Source organism: Procambarus clarkii, chromosome 19, assembly GCF_040958095.1.
Source record: "Procambarus clarkii isolate CNS0578487 chromosome 19, FALCON_Pclarkii_2.0, whole genome shotgun sequence".
Lineage (NCBI taxonomy): Eukaryota > Metazoa > Arthropoda > Malacostraca > Decapoda > Cambaridae > Procambarus > Procambarus clarkii.
This window is the reverse complement of record NC_091168.1, coordinates 11,055,820-11,068,647: the sequence shown is the minus strand read 5'-3', so window position 1 is coordinate 11,068,647 and position 12,828 is coordinate 11,055,820. Positions and strand designations below refer to the sequence as shown.

The 12,828-nt window shown below is 49.2% G+C and overlaps 1 protein-coding gene across 1 annotated transcript in view; it reads left to right on the top strand.

Annotated features, from left to right (window-relative positions):
• Window positions 1-12,828, top strand: part of LOC123757639 (uncharacterized) — a 285,082-nt gene that overhangs the window by 49,719 nt on the left and 222,535 nt on the right. The window contains 1 exon segment of the mRNA XM_045741479.2: window positions 1,448-1,626. Within this exon segment, the coding sequence (XP_045597435.1) occupies window positions 1,448-1,626 (179 nt within the window).

The following is a 12,828-nucleotide window of genomic DNA, read 5'->3' as shown; positions in this document are numbered from 1 at the left end:
GTGACTCGCCTGTGTCTGCTAGGTGTTTGGGTGCTGGCCTATCTCTACGACTGGCTGGATTGGGCTCCCAGCCAGTCCACGTGTCTGCTCGCCAGGGATGTGGTTCTTTCCCAGCTCGCCGGGTTCAGGTTCTTGGTGAACTGGAGGAAGTCCCATCTGGTTCCCTCTCAGGTTCAGTCTTGGCTGGGTCTGGTTTGGGACGCTTGCACTGCTTCCTTGACTCTTCCTCGACTCTTCCTCTGGCGACTCTGTTGCGCCTGTGGTCCCACCTTCACCCGTTTCTGAGGGGTTCCCGGGTCACGAGGCAGTTCCTTGAGAGTTTGTGCTGGAGCCTGAACTTTGCCATGATGGTCTATCCGCCGGGTTGGGTGTGGCTTCATTGGCTGTTCTGGTTCTTCCGGGCCGGCCCTTCCACCTCTCGCGATTGTTGGGTTCGGCCTTCGGGAGCTTTGCATTGGTTGCTGTGTTGCCTGCTTCCTCTTTGGGTTTTTCGGGGTTTGGTGCCTTCCCGAGCCCTCGCTCAATGTGTACACGGATGTGTCGTCTCTTGGCTGGGGTTTTGTGACCAGTGCTCACCAGGCAGGCCAGGGGCGGTGGGGTCCGTCCTTCTGTCGGGCTCACAGCACGGTATGGGAGTTCGCGGCTGTGTGGGTGTCGTTCTGGAGGATTCGAGTCGCTCGCGGATCGACGATCAGGCTCCACTGGGGAATGCGCTCTGGGTTGATCAGGTTTCCCTTCTTCCCTGTTCCCGGGGCTCAGGTCTCTCAGGTTGTCCGCAGGGTTATTAAGTGTAGCCAACCTGCGGATTTTTCCCGGGCCCACGACGTTCATAAATTTGCTGCTTTGGCGGCCGTTTTTGGCAACATGTCTTGGGTGGACATTCGGGACCCGGGGTTTTTGGAGATCGAACAGGGTCCTGGCCGCTCACTACTTGGTGAATGTTCCTGGGCCTGGTTGGGCCTGCTTTGCTTTGAGTCGGCGGTTGCAGCCAGTTGTCTCGACATCTCGTTGAGGAGTAAGGATGGACCGCCATCCGGGTAAGTCCCTGTTTTTTCCTCATCTTTGGGTAGTTAGCTCCGGAGAGCTGACGGGGCTCCCCCCAGAAAACCAGCGTTGAATGTAATGAAACGCCATTTTCTGGGTGGGTCCCGAAGGCTCCCCGGCATCCCTCCCTCCCTCCAGTCGGCGGTGTTTTCGCGTTTTGACATCCAGCCTAAGAACTAATGGTTGGGTCACCGACTGTGGGGTCTGGGGCTCCCCCCCTTTCCCCCCCCCCCCCGGGGGAGCTCCCTAGGCAAGAACTCCTAGCACTTTGACTGATGCCAGAAAGTTATACATATCCATTCAGGCTGGATAGCTCCGGGGAGCCTCCGGGACTCACCCAGAAAATGGCGTTTCATTACATTCAACACTGTTTTTTTACTAATATTATATCTGGAACTTTCAGGTTGGTGTGCTGTGAATCGTAAAATTTTGTGGCAACATGAAGAACTAAGAGAAAATACGCTACCAGAGTTTGATGGTGTTCCCTACATACTTAATGGTACAAAAGTAATGGAGTGTCAGTATGGTGTCAACAGAAGTGCCTACCAAAAGAAACATAGGCCTAATTTTGAGAGAAGAAAGGTAGATGTGGACTACTTCCTTTTTATATTATGTTTTATTATATATATCTGGGGGAAGTCGCTTGTGGCTTCCTAAAGCTGCCATCTCCGATGTAGGTTCCATCTACTAGGTACCATCAGTCGCAGAGTTCAACGGCCTTCTGAGAACCAACAGCCAGAAACTGGCCCCCCTCACAGAGCCACAGGGAGCTGTGGCATTTATACCATCACAGAGGAAGGCATCCAGAAAGTCAGTGAGTCAAAACAAACTACAGCTGGCCACCTCTGAGACCTGCAGCCTCAAAAGAAACACCGTTGAATGTAATGAAACACTACTGTCTCCACTCGATCATCCGGACTATATGGGAAGGACCCCCAGCCGGATTATCACATTTTTCGGATAATGGTACTTTTTCACCTACGAGTCCAAAAGTGACCATTTCCAACTACTTTTATACTACAGTACAAACAACATAATTTGAATTGCCTTGCCACATATAATTATTAAATATTCAACTAGAAACCTCAACTTACCTTGTTGGTGTTCGTCTTCTTGATTGATGCCACACATCTTGAAGTTAAGAATTCTTAACAATTTACGTAACTTATACTAACACAACACTAAAATTAACACTTAAAATTACTGTACAGATCATTAAGCAAAGTTAGTTTTGACTGCCAGCTGCTGAAGCCTCACTGGTTGAAGGCATTTGGGTTGCCTGTGAGGCCTCGCTTGTTGAAGGCGCTTGCATGTGCCTCACTTGTTGAAGCGCTTGCATGCCCTCATTTGTTGAAGGCGCTTGGCTTGCCTGTGACGCCTCACTTGTTGAAGGCGCTTGCTTGCTTGCGCATCACTTGTTAAAGGCGCTTGGCTTGCCTGTGGCGCCTCACTTGTTGAAGGCATTTGGCTGCCTGTGACGCCTCACTGGTTGAACAACACATAACTTGTCTTTAATTGCTAGGACAACCTTCTTCCTCTTAACTCCTCCAGAACGATTGATGCTGCTACCAGACATAATCTTGGCCAAAAATGTTCAAAGTTACTATGAAAATAAAAAAGTTATTTAAAAAGATATTTCACTAATGGCGCAGCACTGTGACGCCGCACTAGTTGGTTGAGGTGTATAACAGTAACTTGTCTTTAATTGTTAGGACAACTTTCTTCCTCTTAACACCTCCAGAACGATTGATGCTGCTACCAGACATAGTCTTGGCCAAAAATGTTCAAAGTTACTATGAAAATAAAAAAGTTATTTAAAAAAATATTTCACTAATGGACCAGCACTGTGTGTAACACGAGGGATGGATGCACATGGGTTGACCAGTGTTGGACAGGTCCACTTGGGGTGGGGCAGCTATAGCACGTTACGTAGGCCGCCAGGAGGAAAAAAACTCACAATATTTTTGAAGGAAACTTCAGCCTGTGCACATTAATTTTAGGAAACTTATTTATTTGTTATTACATAATTACTAGTACTTATTTCATTTGTTTTTGGCTATGATTAAGTGTTCTAAAATTAATGGTAATTCCTGTACCTAGGTGGTCCCTTCCGACGCACCCCTCCCACCCTCCCGACACCACCCACCCACCCCACTCCTTCCTCCACCATGCGTCTAGAGCCACAGACGGGATTAATATGGAATGGCCGAATATTCATCCGGCCAAACCAGCTTTTATCCGGTTCCTGTGGCCATTTTGGCCGGATATTGTGATAACTTTATCCGATCACGATTTTGGCTGTATAAGGGCGTTTTCCGGATGTTTGAATCCCGGATAATCGCGGGGTTACAGTATTTTCTGGGTGAGCCCTGGAGGCTCCCTACAACTATCTGCACTGATATGTGCTATATTAGTTTAAGGTGAGTCATGGAAGTCCTTATGTCCACCAGGGACCACAAGCCAGAAACTGGTCCCCTCAGAAAGGTGCAGGTAACAATTGCCTATGAGCACTTTACATTTAAAGTACCATGTCATAATTGCCATCGACCAGGAAAGGGCCCAAAAAGGTAGGCGAATCAAAACAGACCACTGTCTGGTTAACTTGTGCAATCTACATTTGAAAAGATCAAAATACTGTAACTCCCGCTAGAAAAAACCCAACAAGTAATACTTCATGGAACTAACACACCAGCTAAGTGGGTAAGGGGGAGACGGCAGCCCACCACTCCAGTTCTTCAACGATGAAAGCCACCGACCAGAGGGAGGGAGGGTGTCTGGGAGTCTTCGGCGCTAACCCAGAAAATGATGTTTCATTACATTCAAGACTGGTTTTCTGTGAGAAACCCTGTTGGCTCCCTGAAGCTAACTACCCAAAGATAAGTAAAAGGAGGGGACTTACCCGGGAGGCGGCAGCAGTGGTGCAGTGCTGCAGGAGCTCGCCGGAGCACTGCTCCGGCACCTCTGCAAGTGGATGATGGAATGGGGAAAGGGTGATTGTTGGCTTGTGGGTGATGGTTGATCATGGTAGGAAAATATTTGTATTACATCACTAATAAGTTAATAATGTTATGATATTTCTTCGTTTTCTGGGGAGAGTCCCGTCGGCTCCCCGGAGCTATCCAGGCTGATATGTATCTATTAGCTTTCTGGAATCAGTCAAAGTGCATGGAGCTCTAGCCTACCAGGGGACCACGAGCCAGAACTTGGCCCCCCTCATAGTGACACAAGGAGCAATGGCCTATAGAAATCCCTTGTGTGGTTGGGAGTATTCTATGTCTGCCATTGACCGGGTCTGGTTCCCAGAAAGGTAGGCGCCCTAAAACAAACCCCCATTCTGGTGAAAATATTGCTACTGAAAGCCGAACGAGTGGACAGAACTCCCCAAGCAAAAATTAGCAAACGAGCATGACGTCATCACGTTGCTGTGCCGCTGTCTGCGCAACCCAACCCTCCTTCCCTCCTTGGGAAAGGGAAAGGAGAGCCCCAGACCCTGGCGCCAGTGATCCAATTGGCGTTCTTCGCTGCTGTGATACTGGCAGGTCATGTGCCTCTGGCTCCTGCTTTGGTTTCGTTTCTGTGCCTTGTGGCATGGTCTGTCTCTATAGGTGGTGTGTGAGCCCGGAGTAATATTCTACGGTACTCGAGCTGCATGCGCCTAGGGTTTCCTTCCCTAGGTGCTAGGTAAGTACTGCCCTTGGGGCTTGGGGCCACCTTCCATTACTCACCTTGGGGACCTACCTCTGCTGTGTCTTTTACTGCATGATACTTGGCTGCCCTTGGAGTCAGCTGGGGGTTTTGTTGCCCTTGTCCCCCTCTGGGTAGCAGGTAGTTTTCGTCACTAGTAGGGGCGCAGGGTGATAACTAGCACAGCTAGTTATCACCTATTATGGTGGCTGGCTCTATTCCGCCTGGGTACGTTGTCTTCTTGCGGGGTTTTTCTTTTGTTTTTGTTTTCCTGCCTGGTGGGGGTCTGCCTTTGGTTGGTTACCCCCATTCTATAATTGGGGGTCTTTCTATATACATATATGTGTTCTTGGTGGTACCCCGCTGCTAGGCCCCCCCATGAGTGGACACTTCCCGGGGGTTCAGCTTTAGAAGTTTGCTTGTTTTTTTGGGGCACCGGTTTGCAGTACCCTGCCTTGGCTTCCCTTAGTGTGATACCAAGGCTAAGGGCCCAGGGAAACCCCGTCGGGGCTCCGTGGTCCAATGGATATGACCCTTGTGTTCCCTCTCACTTCATGCGAGGTTGATGGTTGTTCTGTCCCCTTGTCTCAGGGTGACAATCACCGGTTGTGCCTCTACCATGCTGCCTGTCGGGTCGGTGATTCTTTTGACCCGAAGTCGTGCGACATTTGTTCTTTGTATGGGCTTCACTTCACCCAAGCTACTGAACATGATATGAGGGTGCAAGCAGTAGAGGTGTTGCATGCTAAGTTTAGGGTGCTGCAGCTCGATAGGTTTGTTGCTTCCCTGGATGCCCCGAGACTGTCCTGTTTTGGTTATAGGGACCCGGACTTGGGAGGTGGGAGTCGCTTCGACTTTGGTTCTGTCCGCTCCTCTTGTCCTTCCTCTTCCATGATTCATCCAGTCCCCAAACTCACCCCCAACCCTTGCTTTTGGCTCCGAAATGTCTGAGGGTTTCGGAGTCGGGGTAAGGTTTAGTTGGTGTTGAGACTCGGGCGGACTCGAGGAATTCTCCTTCTGGAGCGGAGACATTCGAGCCTATTCCTCCAGCCGGAGCTTCTGGGCCTGACCAGTGGGCCCTTTTCGTTCCTGCTTTTTCGGCTGCTCCTGCCATAGAGGCGGGGGGTTTGGAGAACGGCTCGGCCCCAGGTCCTCGAGGTGAGGTTCCCGGGGCAGGAGGAGGGTGTTGACTAGGGGCCTTGAACCCCGTTGTTGGACCCCCGCTTGGGTTTTTGTACCCTTGGAGTGGGGATTGGTGTTACAAGTCCTACCTCCTTTGCTCCCTCCTTGTAAGAATTGGATTTGGCGTCTACCCCTCCCTGGGTTCGGTTCCGTGATCCCATGGGCTCCTCGGTCATTTTTCGTATCCGTACTGGGTTTGTTAGGAAGTTCCGGAGTTGTCCTGGTTAGCAGACTGCCCGCTCTTCTTGTTGGAAGCTTGGTATACGTTCTGTTGGTCCCACGTGCTTGAGTGGAGGGAAGCTCAGACAGCATTGCAGGTTTTCCTGGGGGGGCGAATTTGAGTATCTCAATGCATGTTTGTTCGCCCCTGCCCTTCCGTGGGATGTTGGTGTGATGCAGCTTTATGTGCAGGTTCCTTCCTTTCGGCTGCTGTGGTCGCAGAAGATTTGCATACACATGGCCTGCTGGCTTCGGCCTTGCATTTCGTCTCCCTCCTCGAGCTGTCCTCAGATTGGCTCGAGTTGGATGTGGAGGAGCTTGGAGCCGCCTCTGGATCTGGTGCGTTGCCCTTGGTGGTGCATGCATAGTCTGTATTGTTGATGCTGTTCGCGCCTCTCCTGCGAGATGCGGTTTCGTGGCATTTTGCTTCTCGACTCGCGTGTCAGCAGGCAGTGTTCACTTCTTCCTTGGGATCTGCTTGGGCCCTGGCTCTTAGGTTGTTTTCACCTTTTTGTCCATTGCTGTTTGCAGAGTCTGCGAATGTGCAGTATCTGCAGGCAGCTTCGGCTAGTTGCCGTCCTATGTTGGTCTTGTTAGTCCTCCGGGGGACTCATGGGGGGCCTTCCCAAAAGGGTTGTTCCAGGGTTCGGGGTTCTTCCCATTGTGGTAGGCCAGTGGTGCCAGATTTGAGGCAGGCGCAGCCTTCGGTACCGTCTGTTTCTGGTTGGTGCGGGGATCGCCCTGTGCACCGCTTAGGTTCTCGTTCAGTGCGTCGGCTCCTTTCGTGGTTCGTCTCATTGACAGGGCAATGGAGGAGGAGGCTCGCTCTGTTTGCTCGTGCCTGGGCCCACGATTTGTGGACCTTTCAGATCGTTTCGTGTGGCCTGTGGTGGCTTTGGGTGGCTCCTCCTCCTCCTTCAGGGGATTCGGGGCTGGCGGGGCATGCCTCTTCTCCTGTGCTCTGTCGAGTCATCTCAGGTGAGTTCCCACCTGTTTCCGGTCCCGAAACGGGACTGCGCGGACCTCCGGTTCATTCTGGACTTGTCCTGTCTGAACCCGTGGGTTCAGACAGCCCCTCCTTTAGGATGACTACTCTGTCCCAGGTCACCTTCTGTTGGAGCCGGATGCTTGGATGGTATCCTGGGACCTGAAGAATGCATATTGGCACTTCCCTATTCATCCGAGGTTCAGGGACTGGCACGATTTTGTTGTAGGGTGTCAGGGTTACTGCTTTCGTTGCCTTCCTTTCTGTTTGAGTCTGGCACCTCACGTTTTCATGCGCCTTACCCGGGTCGTGGTGGACCCGGGTTGTAGCTAGGTCTGTTAGGTGTTTGGGTTCTGGCCTACCTCGACGACTGGTTGGTTTAGGTTCCCAGTCAGTCCACGTGTCTGCTCTCCAGGGATTTGGTTCTTTCCTAGCTTGCCGAGTTTGGGTTCTTGGTGAACTGGCGGAAGTCTCATCTGGTTCCCTCTCAGGTTCAGTCTTGTGTGGGACATTCGGACCGCTTCCTTGTCTCTTCCTCTGGCGACTCTGCTTCTGCTGGATGTTTGGGCCTCTAGAAGTGGATCTCTTTGCATCCGCGTAGTCGAGGGGTCTCCCAGTATATGGGGTGCCCTTCCCCGACTGCGAGGTCGTTGGGGTTGATGCCTTCAGGCAGGATTGGGCGAGGTGGGGTTACCTGTACCTCTTTCCCCCAGTTCAGCTGTTGCTCCAGGTCCTGACTCGCTTGGAGACTTACCAGGGAAGAGTTGTCCTGGCTCCTGGTGGCCAACCCAGCCTTGGTTTAAGACGCTGCTTGCTCGGTGTCCGAACCCTAATTCTATACCTTTTTATCTAATCTATACCTTTTTCTGGTTAATTCTTTCCCAAGGAGATGGTGGTGAGGATCTAGTGTCTGCCTCCACTCTTCCTTTGTGATTTCTTTCAGTCCGGTGTTGACAAAGGCCCAGATCGGCCGAAACGTTCATCTCTCTTTTCCATTTCTCTGTGGATTTTCTGCATATATATATATATATATATATATATATATATATATATATATATATATATATATATATATATATATATATATATATATTTTGACGGTAAAGCATTGGTGTTCGGCTGTTTCAAAAGCTAGGGGCAGGGCCTCGTCACATAATAAAAAAAAAAAGAGAAAAGTTGGTCCTTTCGTCTGCTGAGGTCCCAATTCAGCAACTAAAGTTCGTGCGAGAGGAACTATGGCCCTCTTTATCCTCCTACTGTCAGATTGCAGAAGATTAGGTGCACTTGACCCGGGGACAGACCACAGTACCAGGGTACCAATATGATGATCTGCCGAAAATATGAGAAATATCCTAGGGACTAAAAGATGGTAAACACGAGTAATAACACGGAGGGAGAGATGACCAATTAAGAGAATGACTGAGGCCTACAGTCACCACGTTATCCAAAGTTGTCTCACCTTCACCATATGCTACTCTTGGAATGCACAATACACACAGCACCATATGAAAATAAAATTGAATATGAAAAATAGTGAAAAGCTACGTTACCAAAGCCAAATACACTTACCATAAATTTACTACTTGGCACCAGTACCTGAGTGAAGCTCCCGGACAGGCCCCCATGTTATGTGACGGTAAAGCGTTGGTGTTCGGCTGTTTCAAAAGCTAAGGGCAGGGCCTCGTCACATAATAAAAAAAAAAGAGAAAAGTTGGTCCTTTCGTCTGTGGTAAGGTAATGGGAAGACACACAAAACACAAGTATATAAACAATGAAATTTTAATTACTCTAGAAAAACAAGACATGAATAAAGGCAATCTCATAAAATATGCAGGATACGTCAACAAACAAAATAACATGAATAATCACTGGCAAATGAAAAGTTACGCTAAGACAAGTAAGTTACAGTGATAGCAAAATAAAACATGAGTGCTGGAATACTGGCTTCGAGCTGCCACCTCCCTTAGTACACGAAAGCCAAGGCTTAGTCTACCAGCGAGAGATGTCAACTGCATGGAGCACTGAGATATTCTGACGAGACTGGCGCACTGCAGCCCAGACGTCGACTTGTGGTGGTAGCGGAGGGCAGGGGCAACGAGACACCAGCCAATCAGCAACAGGCAGGCAGAGGATGAGCAGTTAGCTGGTTATGGCGGTGGCCAGGTGTGCTGGGTACGATTTGCTCTCTGGGCAAAACGTTTGGCGATACTTGGTGAACGTATCTTGTATATAGTATCTTGTATTTTGACGTAATTATGTAGGGAAGAGCAGGCTCAATCTCTCTTGAAAGAGATTATCGTCACAATTCTCCCCCGAAGCCTGCGGTTCTGGAAGAAGTTACGTCTTCATGTGGTGGAGTAATAGTTGGAGTTGCTTCTACTTCATAGACTCTGGAGAGGGCGTCGGCTATGATGTTGTCAGAACCCTTGATATAGCGGATCTCCAGGTTGAAATCTTGCAGATATAAAGCCCATCGTAGAAGACGCTGGTTAGTGAATTGGGCTTGATGTAAGAAGCGGAGAGGATTGTGGTCTGAGAAGATGGTGGTAGACCTGGCACCTTGTAGGTATGGAGCAAAGTGCTGGAGATTCAGGACGATGGAGAGTAGCTCCTTTTCAATAGTGCTGTAGTTCCTCTGGTGGGGGTTTCAACTTGTAGCTGTAGTAACTGACAGGTAGAACCTCCTCGCCTTGTTGCTGCATCAGGACACCACCGATGCCGGTACCACTGGCGTCGACATGAAGGACGAAAGGCTTGGTGATATCTGGCGAGGCGAGAATGAGATTAGAACAGAGGAGGAATTTGAGTTGTTCAAAAGCAACGGTTTGCTGCATGGTCCAATTATACCGTTGCTTGGGACGGGTTAAAATGATTAGTGGTGTTGCTACCTTACCTTGGGGTTTTGGCACCAAGATACAGGGTGAGGCCCAGCGGGACTCACAAGGTGTAGCCAGTCCATGATCCAAGAGGTACTGCACCTCAGCACGCATGACTTCCTTCTTGCTAGGGCTGATTCGGTAGAAGGGTTGACGAATCGGCCGGGTGTCAGGGAGCAGTTGGATGTCGTGCTGGGTAACATTACACTCTTGGGGATCATCTCGGAACAACTCTTGATGTTCTTTGAAAATCTTGATGAGAGGTGCACTATGATTGTCCTGAAAATAGTTGGGAAGATCAGTTAGGATTTCTGAATTAGAAAGCGCTGACTCCTTGTCAGTGCTTTCGGGAGGAGAAGCAGGGAAGGTCTCACTGTGGATGTATGGCTCTTTAAATGACGAGTAATTAATCATGACAGTGGGAGGAGTACCGTTATATAGCTTCAGGAGGTTGACGTGGCACAACTGGGTCTTCCGCCGCCTATCTGGAGTCTCTAGAACGTAGTTATGGTTGTTTCTGCACTCCTTGATGTGGTAGGGTCCTGAAAACCTGTTTTGTAAAGGAGAACCTGGGATAGGGAAATAAGCAAGTACGAAGTCTCCCGGTTTAAATTTCCTTACTTTGCTGGTCTGGTCGTAATGAGTCTTCATCCTCTCCTGTGCTTTCAATAGATTATCTTGGGCAAAACTGCGGACCCTCTCTAGAATGTGTTGTAGGTTTTGAAGAAACTGGGGCACATTCTGATGCTCACTGAAGGTGGCATCACATAGAGAGTCTTTGAAAGCCTTGAGGTGAGTACGGTACTTACGTCCGTAGAGCATCTCATAAGGAGATACTCCTAGGGACTCATTGGGAAGACTTCTATAGATACACATTATTAGGTCAATTTGCTTATCCCAATCCTTAGAGGTTTCATTACAAAACTTCTTCAGGAGTGCTTTAATAGTTTGATGACTAAGCTCAAGAGAACCCTGTGAAGCAGGATGATAGGGACTGGACAATATCTGTTTGATGTTGAACTCTTCCAGTGTCCTCTTGAAGAGATCACTGGTGAAGTTGGTGCCACAGTCGCTCTGAACCTCCCTTGGAAATCCGTACTGGGTGAAGATCTTCAATAAGTGTTTCACAACCGTAGCAGCCGTAATGTTCTTTACTGGAACTGCTATGGGGAATCTGGTGGTAGGACACAGGATGGTTAAGATATAGGCGTTACCTGAACTGGTCCGAGGTAAAGGACCAACACAGTCTATAATAAGTCTGTGGAAAGGTTCCGCAGGCACCTGTATGGGAGTCAATGGTGCTCTGGGAATAGAGATGTTCGGTTTACCTGCCATCTGACATGTATGACACTGTTTGACGTACTGTTTGACGCTATTTACCATACCTGGCCAGTAGTAGTCTTGACGGATTCCATGGTAAGTCTTGTTAAATCCGTAGTGGGAGAGTGCTCCGTGGGCCAGGTGTAGAATAGTGGGCCGCAGGCTGGCAGGAATCACTAGTTGTTCGACGTTGGCCCAATCGTCCTCCTCCTTCAGTTTACTGGGTCTATATCTGCGGTAGAGCAACTCGTTCTCTAGGAAGAACCCAGGAATACTGTCAGGTTGAGTCTCAGCCTGGAAAAACAATGGTGTCAAGGTAAGATCTTCCCTCTGTAACTTACGGAACTCCAACTTGGTCAGATTCGGGGGTAGTTTCTGAGGGTCTTGAGGGACAGCGGTAGCAGTAGAGTCAGCTGGCTGTGGTCGTGCAGCTTGTGCACGGGTGGTCACTAAAACCGGAGGAGAAACTTCATCACTCTCTTGAACCTTTGCTGGAACATACTCAAAAATGGGATTATCCATCACAGAGGTACACACCTGGGGTTTGTCCATGACGATCAAGTTGGTCGGTTGCAGGTCTTCTGCCAAGTCGTTGCCCAGGAGAAGTTGCACTCCAGGCATGGGAAAAGGCTTTTCCCTGATGGCGACTTGGACTTCTCCTGTCACGAAGGGACAATCCAGGTGGACTCTGGCGAGAGGATAAGGAGTGGTAGCAGTGAGGTCAGTGATAAAGACAGTTTCTCCGGTGTAGGCGATGTTGGGCACAGCCGACTTCAAAATAATTGATTGAAGAGCCGCTGTGTCCCTCAAGATCTTCAGTTTGAAACGTCCCTCCGGATTTGAACCGTTGGCAGAGACAGTTCCAGTATACAGGTGTTTACTGAAAAGAGAAAGATCATTAACATGAACACCAACATTCATCACAGGCTTACCGGACTTAGGAGGAGTCTGTTTGGGTTTTGGCGTTTCGGTGTTTCCTTTGTATTGAGACTTACCACATTTATCTATGGTATGTCCATAGAGTCTACAATACTTACAGTACAATTGCGAGCCAGCTTGATCGGTACTCACTTTCTCGTAACTGTACCACGACTTCTTACTGGAAGATGGTTCTGGTGTCAGCCGGTGGATGAGGCTGTAAGTGTCAGCCGACTTAGCACACTTTAGGTAGTCGGTTTCTTCTTTATCTGCTAAATATAGATGGACAGGAGGTGGCACACGCCTCAAGAATTCTTCAACTAGCATGAGGTTGACGAGTTCTGCAAAGGTAGAGACATGTGCTGCTTCCAGCCATTTCATAAAATATCTCCTTTTGGTATTAGCAAACTCGAGAAAGGTAGTGGTACTTGCCTTCAGGTGGTCACGGAATTTCCTTCGATAACTTTCGGTGGAGAGAAGGTAGGCGTCCAACACTGCTTGTTTCAGAGTCTGGTAGTCATTCTCAGACGCCAAAGTACTGAGTGTAACTGCAGCTCTACCTGTAAGATGTACTCTGAGAAGGGTTGCCTATTGGTCGGC